Consider the following 24,667-nt stretch of genomic DNA (forward strand, 5'->3'; position numbering starts at 1 on the left):
TATACTTATAAACTGGTTTACCAAGGAATTCACTGCTATAATATGAACAATACAAGAAGTTATTATAAGGTAGCGCAGAATCTCTGCCTTAATAACCCATATTGCTGCATCCTTTGATTGGGAGAATTTTGATTTGGAGAATATTGTCTTCTCCACAACAGAGAGATCATCCATTGCCAACAACCATTCCTGGACATCTAGAATAATATCTCTTTTCTAATTTCTTAATATCATTCTTTTTGCCACCCCTCTCCCCCATGCATGATACAACCATAGTTCCTGATAAACAGTCAACTTCTGAAGCTGTGGTACCTAATTCAACACTACATGAACATTTTTTGCATTTAAAGGTTTCCCCATATATCTACTAATATACATTAATACACTTTAGAAACTAAACGATGACATGATTATATCATTTAGGTCAGTGAGCCTCCAAAATTCTTACATCTCCAGGATGGGAAATCTAATATCCATCCCTTCAAATGCATTCTTTGGGGAGTCTAAGCACCCTATAGTCAATTTTTGGGCTGAATCAACCTTCATCTCAAATCTGTTGATACCATTTTAACATTTTTCAGAACCTGAAGCCATTTCTGTGACTCTATCAGACATTCCTGTTCTTTAGTCCATAAATGAAATATCCCAGAAATGTCCACCTTAAAATTATTCTTGAGCTTTTGAAAAAGATATGTCATAGGTTTTTATTTCTGTTGTGGATTCCATTTGGAAAGAAAGCAACTCAGAGGCCTTTAAGGCAGCCAAAGCATTTGGTCCATCTTGATCCGTTAGACCATGATTAAGCTGAAGATGCCTCCATTGTAGTGAACTGGAATTCAATTTGAAGGCAAGAAATACCCTTAAAATAGTGATTCCCTAGTAGTTGATTGAAAGTTGTAATCCCAGTTTCTGCCCCAGCTTTCCAATGAAATTATTTACCACCAAAGATACAGATATTAAAGAGTCTCGTTACCAAACTTACGTTACGTCCCAATATGGCCCAAACATTTCTCATTGGTCATACTCCTGGAAGTAGCACACTTTTTCTGCTCTTGGTTGTCCCAAGCACTATCCATGATCACAAAGGAAATAGAGAATAATTTCCCAGTTTAGCTCGTAAGGTATATTCCATTATATTTTCATTCTCCAGCAGGTGGCTGATCAAATATTGGCTCAATGATATTTTTGCAGAGCAGATAAATTAAAGCTGCCTTCCTCTAATGTTAAACTCGATTTGGCTAAGGAAAAGCTTGGTGATCCACCTACTGAAATTAATTTCCTAAATAACTTTTCAATCCAAAGGAAATATCAATTGAATATTACATAGGAATACCTCTAAGAACATGAAACAAATAAGAGGCAATGTTCATTTTAATAGCATTAACTTTACCCCATAGACTTAAAGGAATTTTAAGCCATCGATTAACATTCATTTCAAACCTTTCTAAAAGATTCAATTTTTTCCCACTTGTTTACAAATATCTTTCAGCCCCCAATATTTAACATAATCTGTAGAAATCACAGATCTTATCTCTTCACATAACCAAAGGTCATGATCCTTTGGTGACAGGTCAGTATCTAAAAGGTATTCTAAACATTTGACAGCACCAAAACATGTGTCTTCCATTTTTACAAGCATCATATTTTGGTTATTTCTCTGATTCCAATGATGTTCCTTCTGTAAACTACACTAGGAAGTCCAAAGAGTGGAAATGGAACTCACAGGTCAAAGTTCCAAACAAAGGAACTGACAGAGTAGATCATTATTACTGCCGGTACCAATTAATAATAAAAAAAATTGATATCTTTTCATCGTAAATGAAGAACATTCAAAAGCTATCATTCCACCAAAAACCATTTCTGGAATTCAAACTTGATTGAAGCAATGGGTTCAAACACTGGGCTATGAGCTTTGACCGGCTGTTTGCTCTATCCTTATGAGTTAGGCAAGCTAAAATAATGGTACAATATCTTTGATGCGTAGTCTTCCCACTCCTCATCTTGAAGCACAGGATTGCTTCTCCAAACAGGTCTATGTTTAGATTTTGGGGAAAGCAGGAGGTTTTTTTCTTAACACTTTCCAAACTGCTTCTTTCACTTCATTGTTCCTAATGGTGTAAATGAAAGGATTTAGCACTGGAGTAACCATAGTATTCAGCCAAGAAACAGACTTGGTTACACTTAAGGAAGAATTCTTGACAGTAGGTCTTAGATAGACAAAACAGACCGACCCATACAAAATGCAGACTGCAATCAGATGAGAAGCACACGTAGAATAGGCCCTGTGCTGTCTGGTGTTTGAAGGCATTCGAAGAATGGTGCAGATGATGAAGAGGTAAGAAATGAGGGTAAAAAGAAGGGAGGACATTACCACAACCACAGTAACAAGGAAGCCAAGGGCTTCAATAACCTGTATATCTCCTCCTGCAATCTTCAGCACAGGTCCCACATCACAGTAGAAATGATTGATAATGTTAGACGTACAATAGGGTAGGTTTGTAATCATTACTCCCTGATAAAGAATGGAGAAAAAGCTTCCACACCAGGCAGCTACTGCTAGCTTAAGGCACAACCCAGGAGTCATGATAATGGCATATCTCAAAGGATGGCAAATGGCTATGTATCTGTCCAAAGATATCAGAGCGATGATAAAAAATGCGGTGACCCCAAAAAGGAAATAAATGTACAACTGTGCCATACAGCAGTAGAAACAGATGGAACGGTTTGCAGAGAGATAATTGACGAACAATTTAGGAATAAAGGTTGTAGTGTGCCCAATGTCAATGAAAGAAAGGTTGCTAAGGAAGAAATACATGGGCTTCCGAAGGTGGTGATCCATGATTACCATCACAATGATAAGCCCGTTGCTCATCAGACACAGGAGGTAGAGCAGCAGGACACAGGCAAGTATCATATTTTCCATTCCCTGAGCACTTGGCAATCCAACAAGAATAAATTCAGTTACTCTTGTACAGTTAGTCAAATTCATGTTCTCTTCTGTTAGAGAAAGAGAAGATATGGAATCTTCATTGAATCAAGATTTAGCTACATTTCTAAACAAATTTTTCATATACTCTGGTTGTGATTGCAACACAGGGAACATAAGACTGGATTTTCACATTTAGTTAATGAAAGTTATGTAGTTGAATAAGACATTTAAAGGTAAATATTTGAGTTCTGATTTCTAAAGGCACATCACTGGAATTCCACAAAACATGAGGCCAAAATCTAATAAGAACTGCTATAGCTAAGTGTGATGTGTGAAATTTGCTACTGTTGTAAATTAAGAGGTAATCTGGGAATTGTTCAATGTATAATGACAATTTTGGAAGTTGTAGTCTAGATGTGAAATATTTTGATACAAATTAGAACTTGGGAACCTGGGAATTCTAGGGTGACAGACACCCATAACTCTGTGCAGAAAGGCTCTTTATGTTGTTACTTATCTAAAGAAGAGAGCAGTAAAATACTGAAAAATAAAATACGTTGTTATAGTAGAAAAATGATGAAAAAGAAGAATGTTTATAGATGACATGGGAAACAGAGAGGTGAGGCGGTTGAGAATGAATGAATAGGGAAGTGGTGAATGATTTAGTGAAACCAAATTATAGGGAAAGAGTAATGAAAGGATGGAAGACTGTATTATGCAGTAAAGAGAATATTACCTGAGAATCTCAAGAAAAAGGAATATAAACCCACCTGATACAGACAATGGGATTCATTTATGGTCACCCAAAGGATCCACCAACAGAGATGGTTTGAAAAATACATTAAGTCAAATCCGTTCTCTTCATTGCCCCAGAATGACCTGGATTTTGTCCTTCCCCTTGTAGGAAAAAACAAAAGGAATAGATTTCCATACCCAGAAAGCTAGTCTTTTGTGGAAATAAAAAATCAATTCCTTGTTATTGTTGATGGATGGGCTTAACAGCTCTTCCTGTCCAAGTTATTCTCTGCAACGTTTTTTCCCCATGGATTCTTTGCCTGTATCCCTATACTAGAAACATGATCAATAATACTGCAATTTAGATATTGAAGATGTAAATAAATCACAGGCTATACAAATAGAAAAGCCAAGATGTTTCTCTCTGCAGGTGGATCTGTGTAAGTCATTCTGTCCCATGTGGCTGTTCTATAAAACATGAACCTAAAGATCTCTCCACCTTTACCTTGACTTGTTCTTTCTTCATTACCTGCCTTGGTTTCTCCAAGTGCCTTTCACTCCATCTCTCTATCCATTCAGCAAGACAATGTTGTAAAGAACCTTGGAAAATGATGCATCATGTGTTGGGGAAAAAATTGTAGACTTCTTCAAAAATATTTTCCTTACCATTTAAAGAACATATAACAGATTGCATCATAGGAAGTTTATTTACTGATTCTGAACAGAAGCTTGGGATACAGTCTCTCAGGATATTTGCTTTTAATTTCCCATGAGTGTCCATGTGCCTAGAATGTAGTCAAGGTTGTTATTATTTGGAGCAAACTTCAATTGCCATCCCAAGGTAGGAGGTCCTCTGAAGGTCCTCTGGATGTGATCCAACAAAGATAAACTCTGCAATTGCGAAAAGAGAAAACACAAAACCTTTAGTGATGCAGCACTTAATTTTCTACAGAAGGATGAGATAGAATTTCTAGAAATAATTGTCTCTCAACTCCCATAAGTATCCATAGACTAGGCCCAGCATATACAATTTTGAATCAGCATGACTCATGCCTGGTTTTATATGGGCCAATTGCAAGTACCATTCCCAGAAATGGAGTCTTAAATATATTATGTAAATCTTTCAAAGATTGTTCAAAGTCCCAATAAAAGAAGGAAGGACCTGATTGGAGATTATGTCAGTCAATAATAAGGCCCCCCTTATTCATAACCTTATTGGGGAGGAGCAGGCTGACCTGGCGTGCATCACCAAGACCTGGCTGGCACCAGAGGGGGGAGTAGCCCTCTCGGAATTGTGTCGAGCCGGGTTTAGGGTTTGGCACCAGCCGAGACCCCAGGGCAGGGGAGGGGGAGTGGCAGTGGTTATCAGGGAATCCCTATTGGCCTTCAAGGGCCCTGCTCCACAAGTGGCTGGATGTGAGACCCTGTTCCTGAGGTTGGGCACACAGGATCAGTTGGGAGTGCTGCTAGTGTACCAGCCACCTGCTGCATAGCAGCCTCCCTGCCTGAGCTGCTGGAGGCCATCTTGGGGTTGGCAGTGGAGTTCCCCAGACTTATGGTCTTGGGGGACTTTAATCTGTCATCCCTGGGGTTGGCCTCAGAGGCGGCTCGGGAGTTCATGGCTACCATGAAACCATGGGCCTGTCCCAGGTCATCGGTGGCCCGACCAGGGATAGTGGTCACACCCCAGACATGGTTTTCTTGTCGGAGCAGTGGCAGCGTGATCTGGTGGGGGACTTTATATTATCCCCCCTGTCATGGTCAGATCACTCCCTGGTGGTGGTGGGATTGTCCTATGCTGTCCCCCTCCACAAGGAGGTGGGACCTATTCGAATGGTCCATCCCCAACAACTGATTGGCCCGCACGAGTTCCAAAGGGAACTTGGGGTTGTTCCTGAGGCCTTGCTGCATGGCCCAGCAGAGGCTCTGGGCACAGCCTGGAATAAGGAGGCGGCTGGGGCCTTGGACAGGATCGCACCTGTGCGTCCTCTCTTGGCCCATCACCCCCAGCGCTCCCCGTGGTTCACGGAGGAGTTGAGGGAGCTGAAAAGGGCTAAGAGACTTCTAGAGCACCACTGGTGGAAAACTGGGGATGAATCAGACCGAACATGGGTTAGAGCTGCTATTAAGGCCTACCTAGTGGTGGTAAGGGCGGCGAAATGTCAACATTTCTCCGCTCTTATTGCATCCTCAGGGTGTTGCCCTGCAGCCCTGTTTAGGGTCACTCGGGCCCTCCTGGGAAAAGGGGGGGGGGTGGAGGACTACTTGCAGGGTCGTGCAGAGGAATTTTCTGAACACCTGATGGATAAAATCGCTCAGATCCATTCTCAGTTGGAAGCCAAGCATGGAGCAGGTCCAGAGGAGTTACCCAGGGAGCGTTCTTGCCCAGTTATCTGGGAACGGTTTGATCCTGTTGCCCCTGAGGAAGTGGACAGGGTCCTCGGGGCTGTCAGTGCAACCACCTGTTGTTTAGATCCTTGTCCCTCCTGGTTAGTTAAGACTACCAAGGAGGTGACCTTAGGGTGGGTTCCGGCAGTGGTTAATTCATCCTTGCAGGAGGGGGTGTTTCCGAAGCCTTTCAGAGAGGCTTCGTTCCGCCCACTCCTCAAGAAGCCGTTGCTAGACCCCACCCTTCTGGACAATTTTCGTCCAGTCTCGCACCTCCCCTTCTTAGGGAAGCTGGTGGAAAAGGTGATCATGCAGCAGCTTCAGAGGATCCTGGAGGAAATGGATTATCTGGACCCCTATCAGTCAGGATTCAGGGACGGTTATGGGACAGAAACAGCATTGGTCGCACTTTTAAATGATCTCTGGGGAGAGCAGGATGGGTGGAGTGCATCCATCCTTGCTCTTCTTGACCTCTCGGCGGCTTTCGATACCATCGACCATGGTATCCTTTTGGGTTGGCTGCAGGAGTTGGGGCTGGGTGGCACAATGTTGTGCTGGTTCAGCTCCTTTCTCCAAGGCTGAACCCAATCAGTGTTGATAGGGAGCGAGAGGTCCAGCCCCCGGCCCCTACTTTGTGGGGTGCTGCAGGGGTCAGTGCTTTCACCGTTCCTATTTAACATCTACAGGAAACCGTTGGGTGAGATCATCCAGCACCATGGGGTGAGGTATCATCAGTATGCTGATGATATCCAATTATACATCTCCATCCCAGGTGCCTTAAGTGACGCTGTGACTGCCCTCTCGTGGTGCCTGGAGGCTGTGGGGGCCTGGATGGGGGACAACAGGCTTCAGCTGAACCCTGGTAAGACGGAGTGGCTGTGGATGCGGGGAGCCTCAAGATCTAGGACTTTGTCATCTTTGGTTCTTGACGGGGTTGCACTACCCCAGACAGACCCGGTGCATAATCTGGGGGTTCTCCTGGACTCACAACTCCTGCTCAAAGAGCAGGTGGCAGTCGTGGCTAGGAGGGCCTTTGCACGACTTCGTGTTGTGCGGCAGTTATGCCCCTTCCTGGATCGGGAGGACCTCCGCACGGTCACTCATGCCCTGGTCACCTCCGGGTTGGACTACTGTAATGCGCTCTACATGGGGCTACCCTTGAAGAGTATCCGGAAGCTGCAGCTGGTGGGCACATATAACACCGCTGTTGCGTGAGCTCCATTGGTTACCAGTTTGTTTCCAGGTCCAATTCAAGGTGTTGGTCATCACCTTTAAAGCCCTTCATGGCACGGGACCAGGTTATCTGAGGAATCGCCTCGCCCTGGTCCTTTCAGCCTGCCCCACTCGGTCCAGCAGAAGGGGCAGGTTGCAGACCCCACCAGTCAAGGAATTCTGATTGTTGGGGTCTAGGCAGAGGGCCTTTTCTGCTGTGGCTCCCGCCCTATGGAACATCTTGCCGCCTGAGGTCCGGTGTGCCCCCTCCTTCATGGCCTTCAGGAAAGGGATCAAATCCTGGCTCTGCCAGAAGGCCTGGGGGCCGGAGGGGCCCCCGCACCTATGGAGATGGCTGGTGGGATGATGGTTTTGTCCCCCGCCCCCCAGCATCTTGCAGGTTTTTAGAGCTAAAAAATTATAGGAGGTTTTTAGGATATTTTTAATATATGTTTTTTAATTATTTATAGATTTTACCCAGGGTTGGAGGGACCTGTGTTTTTTTTCCCTTTTTTATTATTGTGAGCCGCCAGAGTCACCCATTGGGGGAGATGGGCGGCATACAGGTTTGATAATAAATAATAAATAAATAAATAAACATGTCCAAGAATGATTTTCTTCTGAATTTCCCTTTTTCCTCCATTCATTTTTTCCATGGAATTCAAGAAGTGTTTCCCAAACTTGGCAACTTTAAGATGTGTGGACTTCAACTCCCAGAATTCCCAAGGCAGCACATCTGTTCATAATTACCATATGCACAGGGCAAGAGATAATAATCACTTGCCCTGTGCATATGATGGTATCAACTAATGATGTGTACTACATGATTGTGTCTTAAGATCATCATGCTTTCAATGTTGCGTCCCACCACCACCTTCCCTTGATTCATCAGAATTGAAGATGGTTGTCTCCTCTATCTGGTTGTACCTATTTGGAGACTACATATATCTCTTTGGGGTACTTAAGTTTGGATTCTTGCATCAAACTGGGGCAGGAGGTGGAATTCCATGGCCTATATGTCCCCTTCCAATTCTGGCAATTTATTAAGATACAATATTCTGTGTCAGTAGAATATTGCCTAAGAATGGAGGTCACAAAATGTGGGATCTACAATGCACGGAGTAAGTCAGTTAAGATGGAAAATAAGATGGTAACATACATAGCCTTGAAAATGTGACCCATACAAGGATCCTTTTTAGGGGTCAAGATTCACAATTTGATTCTGTTGCAGAAAACTTTTTTCTGTTCCCCACGCCTACAATTTTCCAGGTTCATTTTCTTTTTTCTCATAGAAAGTTCATGCCTCTGAAAGATTTGGAAAGCTCTGCAAATGCCCTATCCTAATTGTAAATGGTACTATTCTGGAACATAAGGACAAAGATATCAAGAATGATTTATCTCTTGTCAGATTTATGTCCCTTAAATATTTTCCCACAAGAAGTGGTCTCTGTCTGGTATGTGTCTGACCCAAACTCACCCGTGAGGTTCCATGTCTAATGGGGACTTGAACCTGTCCCTCTCCATTCCTAGCCCAACCCTTCAGCCACCATACCACACTCATTTAGCTAAGGGAGCTTCCAAGATTTGCAATCCAAAGACAAGGCTTAGGAAACGGACTTTACTGAAAACACATCATGATACAAGGTCAATGCATGATGATAAATGTAATGTCCCAATTGGTATGGAATGACCCACCACCCAATCTTCACAGGGGATTACCTAGAGATGGGGAAGAAACAAATTTAGCCTTCATCTGAATTTATACTTACATAATGTTGAATCTTTGAACCAATAGGTAAAATAAAAATACCTGTTCATCCCTCATTACCCATATGAAAAGCAGCCAAGATTCAAAAAATCTTTTATAAAAAAGTATATCTATTATATGAACATAATAGGTAAGTATACATTATTTTAAAAAACCTTTTTCAAAAATGATATGTCAACTCAATGTACACAGGCTATATTTGGGGAAAGCTTTAATTCATTATACAAAAAACTTCTCCAGTACAGGAAACAGAATTCCAAATATTTCCAACTTGGAAGGAACCAAACTGTGGGGGAAAAATCCCCATCACTATCACAGGTTTGATTTTCCATCAAAAATGATTCCTCATGTGGAAGGAAGAATTCTGCAAAGCCTGAATTCAACTTGCTTGGAGGACACCAAGTTTGTGGAGTTAATTTAAACAGAAAAATGAGAAGAGGGACAAGGTACCATCAGAACTGAGAATTTATGAACCTTTGATAATAAAGAAGGATGCCGGCAGAAGCTTTGTAAATGGGATATATGGTCATGCCCCTCCAATATCAATGAACTGCTCTCATAAAGTTGGTTGAACTTACGGTATTGGCTCAAACAGTTCACCCAGTTTGACCCAAGAAAGGTCCATTTCTTTCTGTCACCCTCAGATCCAACAGAAGAGAAAACTGCTCATCTACTGTGAGTGATGGAGACCACTCAATAGCTCATAAAGCACCTTTTCAGGCCAGGGCACGATCTTTGCATGATAAAGTCTAGATCAATATCTAAAGCGTATTGCTAATGATTGGCAGCACCAAGGCACATTACTTGCCCATTTGCAATAAGAGGGAAGTGCTACTCTTTTATATAAAAATCTCCACTCTGAGGCCAATTAACATCTTGAAATGAAATATAATTTGAAATGAATAGGCTGTCATTTCTTCATCACAATGGTCATGACTCTCTTCTCCAAATACAGTAATCTAGATACTAAATGAATATTATAGTCTATACAGAGGAATAAGAAAGATGTATGCCTTCCCACAAAAATAAACTATAATCAAAAGCTCTCATTCCAACTAGGTGGCTAGTGTCCATGCAGTAAATGGCTAGTTTTATGCCTTACAGTACTAGACCACAGGTGCTTCCCAACGATCCTTTTATCATGGGATCATCACACAAATGCACAGGAAGACCAAAAAACCTTCCACTTGTAACTTACCATGTAACCTGCTTCTTTCTCCATCTGGGTTAAGGTAGACTTGTTAAAGAATACCAGCACAATACTGTAGCTTTGGAGATGGATTCTGGAGCTCCAAGCCTTGATACTTTCAATAGGGTAAGTAATTTTCCATCACTTCTGAACAAAGGCCTATCAAAGCTGATTTTAAGATTGAGAAAAAAGTGAAATACTTGGGTATCACTATGACTAACATGAATTGCATATTATACCAGAATAATTACATTAAGATATGGAATGAAATCCCAAAGGACATGTTAAGATGGGAAAAAATACAATAGTCATGGTTGGGGAGAATTTCTGTGTTGAAAATGAATATTTTACCAAGAATGATGCTTTTGTTTCAGACAATACCTATTATGACAACTGATGTACCATTTAAAAAATGGCAGAAAGTTATGTCTAAGTTTGTATGGCAAGGGAAAAAACCCAACAGTTAAATACAAAATGCTTCAAGATGCAAAGGAATGAAGAGTTTTGGGACAGCCTGATTTGAAATTGTATTTTGCAGCCTGTTGCTTAGTCTGGATGAAAGAATGGTTTTTGTTGAGAAATCAGAGGATCTTAGAATTTGTTGTTGTTGTTTAGTCGTTAAGTCGTGTCTGACTCTTCGTGACCCCATGAACCATATTGCGCCAGGCCTTCCTGTCCTTCACTGCCTCCCTGAGTTTGCTCAGTTTCATGCTCATTGCTTCAGTGATGCTATCTAACCATCTCATCCTCTGCCGTCCTCTTCTCCTTTTGCCTTCAATCTTTCCCAGCATCAGGGTCTTCTCCAAAGAGATCTCTCTTCGCATTAGGTGACCAAAGTATCAGAGCTTGAGCTTCATTATCGATCCTTCCAATGAGCAATCAGGATTGATTTCCTTTAAGATTGACTGGTTTGACCTCCTAGCAGTCCAGGGGACTCTCAAGAGTCTTCTCCAGCACCACAGTTCAAAGGCATCAATTCTTCGGCGCTCAGCCTTCTTGATGGTTCAGCTCTCACAGCCATACATTACTACTGGAAAAACCATAGCTTTGACTATGCGGATCTTTGTCGGCAGGGTGATGTCTCTGCTTTTTAATATGCTATCTAGGCTTGCCATAGCTTTCCTCCCAAGGAGCAAGCGTCTTTTAATTTCATGGCTGCAGTCTCCGTCTGCGGTGATCTTGGAGCCCAAATAAATGAAGTCTGTTACTGCTTCCATTTCTACCCCTTCTATTTGCCAGGAATTGATGGGTCCAGATGCCATGATCTTAGTTTTTTTAATGTTGAGTTTCAAGCCAGCTTTCGCACTCACCTCTTTCACCCGCATCAAGAGGCTCTTTAGTTCTTCTTCACTTTCTGCCATTAGGGTGGTATCGTCTGCATATCTGAGGTTGTTGATGATTCTCCCTGCAATCTTAATTCTGGCTTGTGATTCTTCCAGCCTGGCATTTCTCATGATGTACTCTGCATATAGGTTAAATAAGCAGGGTGACAGTATACAGCCTTGTCGTACACCTTTCCCTATTTTGAACCAATCAGTTGTTCCATGACCGGTTCTAACTGTTGCTTCTTGGCCCTCATACAGATTTCTCAGGAGACAGGTAAGGTGGTCTGGTACTCCCATCTCTTTAGGAATTTGCCACAGTTTGTTGTGATCCACACAATCAAAGGCTTTTGCATAATCAATGAAGCAGAAGTAGATATTTTTCTGGAACTCTCGTACTTTCTCCATAATCCAGCGAATGTTGGCGATTTGATCTCTAGTTCCTCTGCCTCTTGTACATCCGGTAGTTCTCGGTTCATGTATTGTTGAAGCCTAGCTTGTAGGATTTTGAGCATAACCTTGCTATCATGTGAAATGAGTGCAATTGTGCGATAGTTTGAGCATTCTTTGGCATTGCCCTTCTTTGGAATTGGAACATAAACTGACTTTTTCCAATCCTTTGGCCACTGTTGCATTTTCCAAACTTGCTGGCATATTGAGTGCAGCACTTTAACACCATCATCTTTTAGTATTTTAAATAACTCAGCTGGAATACTGTCATCTCCACTAGCTTTGTTGTTAGCAATGCTTCCTAAGGCCCACTTGACTTCACTCTCTAGGATGTCTGGCTCAAGGTCAGTGATCACACCAGCGTGGACATCAGGGACATTAAGATCTTTCTTGTATAGTTCTTTTGTGTATTCTTGCTACCTCTTCTTAATCTCTTCTGCTTCTGTTAGGTCCCTGCCTTTTTTGTCCTTTATCATCCCCATCTTTGCACTAAACGTTCCTTTCATATCTCCAATTTTCTTGTAGAGATCTCTAGTCTTCCCCATTCTATTGTTTTCCTCAATTTCTTTGCATTGTTCATTTAAGAAGGCCTTCTTATCTCTCCTTGCTATTCTCTGGAAATCTGCATGCAGTTGCTTATATCTTTCCCTTTCACCCTTGCTTTTCGCATTCCTTCTTTCCACAGCTATTTGTAAAGCCTCATCAGACAGCCATTTTGCTTTCTTGAATTTCTTTTTCTTTGGGCTGGTTTTAGTTGCTGCCTCCTGTACAATGTTACAGACCTCCGTCCATAGTTCTTCAGGCACTCTGCCTACCAAATCTAATCCTCTAAATCTATACATCACCTTCACTGTGTACTCACAAGGAATATGATCTAAGTCATACCTGAGTGGTCTAGTGGTTTTCCCTACATTCTTCAATTTAAGCCTAAATTTTGCAGTAAGAAGCTCATGATCTGAGCCACAGTCAGCTCCTGGTCTTGTTTTTGCTGTCTGTATAGAGCTTCTCCATCTTTGGCTGCAAAGTATGTAATAAATCTGGTTTCGGTATTGACCATCTGGTGATGTCCATGTGTAGAGTCATCTCTTGTGTTGTTGGAATAGAGTGTTTGCTATGACTAGCTTGTTCTCTTGACAGAACTCTATTAGCCTTTGCCCTGCTTCATTTTGTACTCCAAGGCCAAACTTGCCTGTTATTCCGATTACTCCTTGACTTCCTACTTTAGCATTCCAATCCCCTATGATGAAAAGGACATCTTTTTTTGGTGCTAGTTCTAGAAGGTGTTGTAGGTCTTCATAGAAGCGGTCAACTTCAGCTTCTTCAGCATCAGTGGTTGGGGCATAGACTTGGATGACTGTGATATTGAATGGTTTGCCTTGGATATGCACTGAGATCATTCTGTCGTTTTTGAGGTTGTACCCCATTACTGCCTTTCCCACTCTCTTATTGACTACGAGTGCAACTCCATTTCTTCTAAGGGTTTCTTGCCCACAGTAGTAGATATAATGGTCACCCGAATTAAATTCACCCATTCCCGTCCATTTCAGTTCACTGATTCCCAAGATGTCGACGTTCATCGTACATTCCAGGTACCTATACAATATTGTTCTTTACAGCATCGGACCTTCTTTTCGCTTCCAGATACATCCACGGCTGAACGTCCTTTCGGCTTTGGCCCAGCCGTTTCACTCTTTCTGGAGCTACTTGGAATTGCCCTCCACTCTTCCCCAGTAGCATATTGGACACCTTCCGACCTGAGGGGCTCATCTTCCGGCGTCATATCTTTAGCCTTCTAACATTGTCCATGGGGTTTTCTTGGCAAGGATACCGGAGTGGGTTGCCATTTCCTTCTCCAGTGGACCACATTTTGTCAAACTCTCTGTCATGACCTGTCCGTCTTGGGTGGCCCTGCACGGTATAGCTCATGGCTTCACTGAGTTATGCAAGCCCCTTTGCCACGACAAGGCAGTGATCCATGAAGGGGATCTTAGAATTAGAAGAGCATGATCTGAGGTTCAGATGTCATGGGTTTCTATGGTACAATAAAGTTAATCTTAAGGTAGATTTTAAGAAATCATTGTATTAGAAGTGCCATATTGGGAATATAGAAAAGTTATCAACCCAGACTGTGCCTGAAAATGCCTTTATGGGTCTCAGCACAAGAAGCATTTTACAGGAAAAAAACAGAAGTAAAAAGAAATAGTGAACTTATTGAGTGTTCTTAGAACTGGAACATGGAGAGCAATTGGCTGCAGAGGAAAACTCCGGAGTTTTCAATGGTTTTGATATGCGCAGTTAAGAGGAAGATTTAAGATAGGTAACAGAACATTTGGAATTGAAGACAGAATGTGAAGTTGAACAATGTACAAATGATGAACATGTAATTGTTAAAATGTATAAACGTTTATGGAAATTTGAATCAGAAGAAGAAGAAGTGAAAAACTACATGAAAAAAGGGGTTAAGAACTTTGGACAAAGTATACTGATGGAACAGTGGGAAAATGTGTGGTTGAAAGGATTGAAATTTACATACGTTATAACTTAAAAGAGGGTTTTTATAAAATGATGGGCCATTGGTATATGACTCCAGAAAAAATGGTCTGGAATACATAAAGGTACTTCAAATTTATGCTGGAAATGTGGACATAAAGGGCAATTTTATCATGCTTGGTGGATTTGTAAAAAAGCCAGAAATTTCTGGGTTCAAATACATATAATGATACAAAAAAATTTAAAGATCAACATTCAACTGAAACCAGAACTGTTCTTGCTGGGATCAATGGATAGTCAATAAAAAAAGAGCCATGGAAGATTATTTTTATATATAATTGCTGTTATTATTATTATATTGTTTAATAATTATTATATTTATATAATATTTAAACAATAATTATATTGTTTAATAACTATATTATTATCATCATTATATTGTTATTATATGCACAAAAATGGAAAGACTCTGAAATGCCAAAACCAGAGGAATGGTTGGTGAAGATGACAGAACTAGCAGAGATGGCAAAATTAACTTGTTTGATGAGAGAAAGATCAACAGCTACATTGATCAGTGACTGGAAACCCTGTATTGACTTTTTGCTGGAAAAAAGAGAAAAATGAGCTTGTGATTTATGGGTTTGAAGATTTGAAAGGGTAGTCTATAGAGAGAAGAAAAGTATGATGTAGCCTAAGAAAAAGAGGGTAAAATATAAATGCATTTATAATCATTGTTAAACACATCAGAAGCCTCTTCTTTATAATATTTTCTTTTCTTTCTTTTTTCTATCTTTCCATCTTTCTTCCATTTCTATTTCTATATTCTTTCTTACTTATTCCCCACTCTTCTTAATTTTGTTTCTTTAGTAATACTTGCATTATTTTTACCTTGCTACAAAATTCTTCAATAAAAATTATATTAAAAAAGTAATTGAGACAGTACATGAACATCACTGTCTCTATAGAATAATAAGGAGTTGCTAGCTCTTTCATGAAGGGTGAATGCATTCAGAGGTTCTCATTCCATGTTAGACTCTGCCCAGGAGTCTATCTTGATTACAATCATGTGTACCTAATTTTATGTTATACAGTACTTACATATGCTTCTCAACAAATCACACATTAAAGAGACAAGAAAATGTTGCCTTCCACTTGAATCTTACTGAAGGATTCCCTCTTTGTGGGCAAGGTGAAATATCTCAACAATCTTGTTTGATATTTTTGGCACTCCCCAACTTGACAGAATACGTACAAATAGAGGAGTCCTTCAAAAGACAGATTAGGTTTGCATTTCATCTACAAGAAATCTGTTTGAAAATGGAATCACTTCCCATTCCTTTTAACGCAGGGGAATACTTAGAGATTTAGGAATCTTTCTTCTTATCATTTTCTGCACAGCCTCTTTCACTTCATTGTTCCTAATGGTGTAGATGAAAGGATTGAGCACAGGGGTGATCATAGTGTACAATATGGAGACAGCCTTCATTACGCTGAAGGAAGAGTTCTTGACAGTTGGCCTTAAGTAGACAAAAAACACTGACCCATACAAAATGCTAACTACTATGAGATGGGAAGCACATGTGGAGAAGGCCCTCTGCTGTCTGGTGGTTGAAGACATTCGGAGAATAGTGCAGATGATGAAGAGGTAAGAAATCAGGGTGAAAAGCAGGGAGGACATGATCACAAAAACAGAAACTAGGAAACCAAGGGCTTCAATAAGACGTGTATCTCCTCCTGCAATCTTCAACACAGGTCCCACGTCACAAAAGAAATGATTGATAATGTTGGAGGTGCAGAAGGGTAGGTTTGCAATCATTACTACCTGACAAAGAATGGACAAAAAGCCTCCAAACCAGGCTGCTACTGCTAGTTTAAGGCAGACCCCAGAAGTCATGATAGTGGCATACCTCAAAGGATGGCAAATGGCTAAGTATCTGTCCAGGGATATCAAAGTGATGATGAAAAATTCCGTGACCCCAAAAAGGAAATAGAAGCACAACTCTATTACACAGCAATAGAAACAGATGGAATTCTGTGCAGCGAGATAATTGAGCAACAGCTTGGGTATAAATGTTGTGGTGTGTCCAATGTCTTTGAAAGAAAGGTTGCTAAGGAAGTAATACATGGGCTTCTGGAGATGGTGATCCATGATTACCATCACAATGATGAGCCCATTGCCCATCAGACACAGGAGGTAGAGCAGAAAGATACCGGTGTGCATCACACCTTCCATTCCCCAAACCCTTGGCAATCCAACAAGAATAAATTCAGTTGCTCTTGTACAGTTGGTCAAATTCATGTTCCCCTTCTGTTACAAAAAGAGAAAATATGGAATCTTCATTGAATTAAGATATAGCTACAGACATTTTTCAGACAACACAACTGAAAAATGAACACAAAGAACATAAGACTGGATTTTTACACCAAGTTAATGAAAGTTGTCCATAGCTATGGTAGTTAAGTGAGATATTTACAGATAACTATTTGAATATCAGATATGATTTCAAATGGTCCATGGCTGGAATCCCACAAAACATGAAGCCAAACAAAAAGAAACATTATTTTAGGGGAGAGTGATGGGTAAAATTTGCCACTGTTGGAAAATAAGAGGCCATTTGGGGACTATGTATAATCATATTTTGGAAGTTGTATTCTAGAGGGGAAATATTTTGATACATATGAGAACTTGTGAACTTGGGAAATCTGAGATGACAGAGTCCCATAATTCTGTGCCAAAACACTCTTTACATTGCTACTTAACTAAAGAAGAGAACAATAAAATACTGGGAAAAAAATACAGCGTATTAGAAAAATGATTAAAAAAAAGAATATTTATACATAACATGGAACACAGAGAGGATGTTGAGAATGAATGAAGAGAGATGTGGTGAATGATTTACTGAATACATATTAAAGGGAAAGATTAAAAAAAGGATGGAAGACTATGTTGTGCAACAAATAGAATATGATCTGAGAATCTCAAGAAAAAAGAATATAAGCCCACCTGATACAGACAATAGGATTCATTTACAGTCACCCAACACATCCACCAATAGACATGATTTGAAAAATACACTTGGTCAATTCCTTTCTCTCCACTGTCACAGAATGACCTGCGTTTTGTGATTCCCCTTTTAGGAAAAAACATAAGGAATACACTTCCATACCACACACTCAATCTTTTCTGGAAATAACAAGTCAAGACCTCAGCAGTCATGGATGGGCTGAACTGCTTTTCCTGCCCAGGTAATTCTGCACAACCTTTTTTCCCCTCATGGATTCTTTGCCTGTATCTCTATACCGTAAGAAACATGATCTATAATACCATAATTAAGAGAATGGAGAAGTCAGTAAATCAAGCGCTGTAGAAGCAGAAAAGACAAGACATTTCTCTCTGAGGGTGAATGTGTCTGTATGCTAGTAAGTCATCACTACTTCTTCAGTGAACCTCTGTTCCATGTGCTCCTTCTATGAAACATGGACCAAAAGATCTCTTCACCTTTACCTTGACTTGTTCTTCCTTCATTACCTGCCTTGTCTTCTCCAAATGCCTTTCACTTCATCTCTCTATCCATTCATCAAGGCAGTGTTTTGAAGAACCAAAGAACATTATATATATCATGTTGTGGGGAAAAGTTGTATAGTTCTTGAAAAATATTTTCCTTCACATTAAATAACCTAGAAACATGATTTACTTATTCTCTAGAGAACCTTGGGATACAGTGTCTAAGCATATTTGCCTGTAATTTCCCATGAGTATCCATGCACTATACCTAGAAAATACTGAAGGCCGATATGGACCAGATTCAAGTGCCATCCCAAGATCTGGAGGTCCTCTGGAGATAATCCAACAAGGATAAGTGGTGCAACTCTTTTTTAGTTTGTTTAATTCACACTGCTCTTTCACTGCAGAAAGAGAAAATGTTAACCCTTCACTGATGTAGTGCTTAATTTTCTACAGAAGGTCGACATACCATCTCCAGAGACATTTCTTTCCCTCTTTCTCTAGGTATCCATACACTATCCCCAGAAGATAGGATTTTGAATCATTGTCAAACATGCCTGGTTTTATTTAGACCAAAAGTCCAAGTGCCAGTCCTGGAAATGGAGTCTTCTATATACTATTAAATCTTTAAAGACTGTCAGCTGTCCCAGGTAAACCAGACAGCAAACAATGAGTAGATAAGATAATTCTACTTTATTGTAAGGCTATGTGTACAGAATCGTGCAACTCTGAAATACTAAACTCCCACCGTCACTTTTAACATACTGATACATTTGGGAGGACCTTTTTAAGTTTATTTCTTTGACCATTATTCAGAAGCAGGCTCCTCCCCCTTTTATCTGACTATTATCTAGGCAGCATCTCTTCCGCTTGTCTCCCAATGTCGTTCCCACAGACCATTATAAACAGTCTTCAAAGTCTCAGAAAAAGAGTGAAGGAACTGACTGGAGATGATTCCAAGAATGATTTTCTTCCCACTTCCCCTTTTTCCACATTCATTTTTCCTTGGAATTCAAGGTGAAGACATTTACTGAGGTATCCTCAGGACTCACAAATTTGAAATCCCATTCAGGTGTTGAAGGGAAGGGCAAGATAATTCAGGGAATCAGAAGTTTGACACTTCTCTGAGGTGTTTTTTAAACTTCGGAAACTACAAGAATTCCCCAGCCAGCATTTTGGTTGTCATTTCGAAGTCACCAAAATCATTATGTTGTTATCATCCAATGAACTGTAGTACATAATTGTGTTATATATTGTATGAGGTCATGATGCATTCAATGTTGTGTTCCCATATCTCCCCTGATTATGAGTGTTTAAGAAGGTTGTCTCCTCATGCCTGATTGTATTTATGTAAAGACTAGGTTGCACCAAAGTGGGGGCAGAAGGTGAAATTCAATGGCCCAAATGCCCCCTTCAACTCTGGGATCATACTGAAGGAATAGTTCTTGACATTAGGTCTTAAATAGACAAAAAAGACTGACCCGTACAAAATGCAGACTACAATCAGATGGGAAGCACAGGTAGAAAAGGCCCTGTGCTGTCTGGTGTTTATTATAAGAAGGTGTTTCCAGAACTATTTGCCCATGTTGGCATAAAGTGAGGGAAGTCACAGGCCTACGCTTTAGGGATAGCACCAGATTGGGAAGGTTGATATAAATGCAAAGATAAAAAAAAATAATAAAAGGCAGGGGGATTTCTATGAAATAGAAATATTGATACATGTTAAAAAGTGTTAATGACATATGCAGCCATGGATCTTCAACTTGAGCTAGCTCTACTCAGAAAATGTGTGGAATTTTGGGAGTTGCCAACTTCTCTCAATCATTTCTGCGAAACCACTCTTTCTTCCCTACCATCCTCAAAATTGAAGCCCCATGTTTCTTACTATGAAAGTCACTTTTCATACAAGGTCATGATCCTTTAGTTACAGATCAAATCTAAAAGGTATTCTGAAACATTGACAGCACTGAAACTCATCTCTTGCATTTTTCCAAACATCACATTATGATTTTTCCTGTGACTCCAATGATGTTCCTTCAATAAACTACAGTAGGAAGACAAAGGTCCCACAGGTCAAAGTTTGAAAGAAAGGAACCCAAAAAGTAGATCAATATCCTGCCAGTATAGAATAATGAGAAATTTGATATATCTTCATAAGCAATTAAGAACATTAAAAAGCTATCATTTCATTATAAACCCTCCCTGAGACTCAACCTTGACTGAGCAATGGATGCTAGCATCACAGTTTCAAACACTGGGTTACAAGCATTGACCTCCTTCTTCTTCCATCCTTATGACTTAGGCAAGCTAAAATAATGGTATAATATCTCTAATGGATACTTCTCCCACTCCTCATTTTCAAGTACAGGATTGCTTCTCCACACAGGTCTAGGTTTAGAGTTTAGGGAAAGCTGGAGTCTTTTTTCTTAATGCTTTCCAAACTGCTTCTTTCACTTCATGGTTCCTAATGGTGTAAATGAAAGGATTGAGCACTGGAACGACTATAGTATTCACAACAGAAACAGACTTCATCTTACTATAGGAAGAGTTCTTGACAGTTGGTCTTAAATAAACAAAAAAAAAAAACTGAGCCATACAAAATGGTGACTACAATCAGATGGGAAGCACATGTCGAAAAGGCCCTCTGCTGCCTAGAGGTTGAAGGCATTCGGAGAATGGTGGAAATGATGAAGAGGTAAGAGATGAGGGTGAAAAGCATGGAGGACATAACCACAAGCACGGTAATTAGGAAACCGAGGGCTTCAATGACCCGTATATCTCCTCCTGCAATCTTCAACAGAGGTCCCACATCGCAATAGAAATGATTGATAATATTAGAGGTGCAGAAGGGTAGTTTAGCAACAATTATTATCTGATAAAGAATGGAGAAAAAGCCTCCACACCAGGCACCTACTGCCAGTTTAAGGCAGACTCCAGAAGTCATGATAGTGGCATATCTCAAAGGATGGCAGATGGCTAGGTATCTGTCCAAGGATATCAAAGTGATGATAAAATATTCTGTCACCCCAAAAAAGAAATAAAAGTACAACTGTGCCATACAGCAGTAGAAACAGATGGAATTGTTTGCAGAGAGATAATTGACCAGCAGTTTAGGAATAAAATCTGTAGTGTGTCCAATGTCAATGACTGAAAGGTTGCTAAGGAAGAAATACATGGGCTTCTGGAGATGGTGATCCACAATTACCATCACAATGATGAGCCCGTTGCCCATCAGACACAGGAGGTAGAGCAGAAACACACTAGCATACATCATGTTATCCATTCCTGAAACACTTGGCAATCCAACAATAATAAATTCAGTTGCTCTTGTACAGTTGGTCAAATTCATGTTCTCCTTCTGCTACAAAAAGAGAAAACATGGACACTTCATTGAATCAAGATTAAGCTACCTTTGACATTTTTCAGATACTACAATTGTGATTGCAACACAAAGAACATAAGTCTAGATTTTCACATGAAGTTTACGAAAGGTGTGCATAGCTATGGTAGTTTAATAAGACACTTAAGGATAAATATTTGAATGTCAGTTATGATTTCTAAAGGCCCATCACTAGAATTGCACAAAACATGAGGCCAAAACCTGTAATGTGTGAAATTTGCCACCGTTGGAAAATAGGAGGACATTTGGGGATTCTGAAATGTGTAATGACATTTTTGGAACTTGTACTCTAGAGGAAAAGTATTTTGATACAGGTTAGAACTTGGGAGTTTGGAATTCTGGGATGACAGATTCCCGTACCTCTGTGTAGAAACACTTCTTGTATTGTTAGTTATCAAAAGAAGAGAGCAGTAAAATGCTGATAATGAAATAACAGAGAATGATAGAAAAACAATGATTGAAAAAGGAGAAGAATATTTATAGATGACATGGAAGAGGTGGTTGAGAGGAAATGAAAAGAGAACTGAATGATTTAGTGAAGCCAAATTATAGGGAAAAAGTAACAAAAGGACTGAAGACTATTTTGTGTAGCAAAGAGGGTATTATCTGAGATTCTCAAGAAAAAAGAATATAAACTCACTTGAGAGAGAGAATGAGATTAATTTATGGTCACCCAAAGCATCCACTATTACAGATGGTTTGAAAAATGTATTAGTTTAATTCCTTTCTCCCCACTGTTCCAGGAGACCTGGATTTTGTCCTTCCCCTTGTAGGAAAAAAAAGAAGGAATACAGTTCTATACCACACACCCAATCTTTTTGGAAATAACAAGTCAAGACCTCAGCAGTGATGGATGGGCTTAATTGCCTTTCCTGGCCAGGTAATTCTGCACAACTTTTTCCCCCTCATGGATTCTTTGCCTGTATCTCTATACGTAAGAAACATGATCTATAATACCATAATTTAGAGAATGGAGATGTAAGTAAATCAAGCGCTGTAGAAATAGAAAAGCCAACATGTTTCTCTCTGAGGGTGAATGTGTGTGTATGCTAGTAAGTCATTCAGTGAACCTCTGTTCCATGTGCTCCTTTTATAAAACATGGACCAAAAGATCTCTTCACCTTTACCTTGACTTGTTCTTCCTTCATTACTTGCCTTGTCTTCTCCAAGTGCCTTTCACTCCATCTCTTTATCCATTCATCATGGCAGTGTTTTGAAGGAGCAAAGAACGTGATATATATCATGTCGCTGGGAAAAATTGTAGAATTCTTGAAAACTATGTTCCTTGCCATTAAGAACATAGAGCAGACTGCATCTTTGAAACGTGATTTCCTTATTCTCTACAGAAGATTGTGATAAAGTCTCTAAGGATATGTTCCTTTAATTTCCCATGAGTATCCATGCACTATACCTAGAAAATACTGAAGGCTGATATGGACCAAATTCAATTGCCAACCCAAGATCTGGAGGTCCTCTGGAGATAAACCAACAAGGATAAACTGTACAACTCTTTTTCAGTGGGTCTAATTCACGCTGCTCTTCCACTGCAGAAAGAGAAAATGTAAACCCTTCACTGATGCAGTGCTTAATTTTATTCAGATGATTGAGATACCTTCTCTAGAGACATTTGTTTCCCTCGTCCTCTAAGTATCCATATATTACGCCCAGAATATATGATTCTGAATCACCATCAATCATGCCTGGCTTTATTTAGACCAAAATTCCAAGTGCCAGTCCCAGAAATGGAGTCTTCAAAGACTGTCAGACTCCCTGATAAACCAGACAGCAAACAATGACTACATGAGATAATTCTACTTTATTGTAAGGCTATGTTTACATACTGATACATCTGGGAAGACATTTCTTTCCCTCTTTCTCTAAGTAACCATACACTATCCCCAGAAGATAGGATTTTGAATCATTGTCAAAGATGCCTGGTTTTATTTAGACCAATAGTCCAAGTGCCAGTCCTGGAAATGGAGTCTTCTATATACTATTAAGTCTTTAAAGACTGTCAGCTGTCCCAGGTAAACCAGACAGCAAACAATGAGTAGATAAGATAATTCTACTTTATTGTAAGGCTATGTGTACAGAATCGTGCAACTCTGAAATACTAAACTCCCACCGTCACTTTTAACATACTAATACATTTGGGAGGACCTTTTTAAGTTTATTTCTTTGACCATTATTCAGAAGCAGGCTCCTCCCCCTTTCATCTGATTGCTTTCAAGGCAGCATCTCTTCCACCTGTCTCCCAATATTGTTCCCACAGACCATTATAAACACTCTTCAAAGTCTCAGAAAAAGAGGGAAGGAACTGATTGCAGAAGATGTCCAAGAATGATTTTCTTCCCACTTCCCCTTTTTCCACATTCATTTTTCCTTAGAATTCAAGGTGAAGACATTCACTGGGGTATCCTCAGGACTCACAAATTTGAAATCCCATTCAGGTGTGGCAGGGAGGGGCAAGATAATTCAGGGAATCAGAAGTTTTGAAACTTGGCCAACTCCAAGAATTCCCCAGCCAGCATTTTGCTCGTCATTTCGAAGTCCCCAAAATCAAGGACTTTGCATTATGTTGTTATCATCCAATGATCTCCAGGACATAATTGTGTCATATGTTGTATGAGGTCATGATGCATTCGATGTTGTGTCCCCATATCTCCCCTGATTATCAGTGTTTAAGAAGGTGGTCTCCTCATGACTGATTGTATTTAGGTGGAGACTACGTTGCGTCTCTTTGGGAGACTTATTTTGGATTCTTGCACCAAAGTGGGGGCAGGAGGTGGAATTCATTGGCCGAAATGTCTCCTTCAACTCTGGGATTTATGGTGATGTAATTCTATGTGGCAGTAGAATATTGCTTAAGAGGGGTGTTTGTAAAATGTGGGACCTAGAATGGACAAAGTGAGACAGTTCAGATGGCAAATAAGATGGTAACATACATAGATTTGTATATGTTACACCATGCAAGGATTCTTTTTAGGGTTCAAGGTTCATAATTTGACACTGCTCCAGGATAGACACTTTCTTCTGTTCCCAGATTCCCTATCCCAAGTGTAAATGATACTACTAAGGTAACATAAGGACAAGAATGTCAAGAATGATTTTCTTCTTGTCAGATAGACATTCCTCAAATATTTTCCCACAAGAAGTGCTTTCTGTCAGGCGTATGACGAATGACATGTCCCCTGTAAGCTTCCATGACAATGGGGATTGAACCTTTGCCTTTCCATTCCTAGCCCAACATTCCCTCCACATCATTTTAGCATACAAAAC

At 40.2% G+C, this 24,667-nt stretch overlaps 2 protein-coding genes and 1 pseudogene across 2 annotated transcripts; all 3 read right to left on the reverse strand.

Annotated features, from left to right (window-relative positions):
• Nucleotides 1-2,038: 2,038 nt before the first annotated feature.
• Nucleotides 2,039-2,989, reverse strand: LOC103058495 (olfactory receptor 6X1-like). Its single transcript, XM_007441818.1, has one exon. The coding sequence runs from the start codon at nucleotides 2,987-2,989 to the stop codon at nucleotides 2,039-2,041; it is 951 nt and encodes a 316-aa protein (XP_007441880.1).
• Nucleotides 2,990-15,822: 12,833 nt separating this feature from the next.
• Nucleotides 15,823-16,782, reverse strand: LOC148215202 (olfactory receptor 6X1-like). The gene has a single exon (XM_088143883.1). It carries the CDS (start codon nucleotides 16,780-16,782, stop codon nucleotides 15,823-15,825), a length of 960 nt encoding a protein of 319 aa, XP_088000009.1.
• A 3,600-nt stretch (nucleotides 16,783-20,382) lies between these two features.
• Nucleotides 20,383-21,337, reverse strand: LOC107326825 (olfactory receptor 6X1-like; annotated as a pseudogene).
• Between the last annotated feature and the right edge of the window lie 3,330 nt (nucleotides 21,338-24,667).

The sequence above is a fragment of the Python bivittatus genome, unplaced genomic scaffold (genome assembly GCF_059951505.1).
Source record: "Python bivittatus isolate LINGU-HERP-01145 unplaced genomic scaffold, Pbiv_v1 ctg000430_np1212, whole genome shotgun sequence".
In the NCBI taxonomy this organism is placed as follows: domain Eukaryota; kingdom Metazoa; phylum Chordata; class Lepidosauria; order Squamata; family Pythonidae; genus Python; species Python bivittatus.

What these genes read in the sequence shown, in the direction of transcription:
- LOC103058495 (XM_007441818.1), bottom strand. Translation starts at nt 2,989, where the DNA reads ATGAATTTGACTAACTGTACAAGAGTAACTGAATTTATTCTTGTTGGA.
- LOC148215202 (XM_088143883.1), bottom strand. Translation starts at nt 16,782, where the DNA reads ATGAATTTGACCAACTGTACAAGAGCAACTGAATTTATTCTTGTTGGA.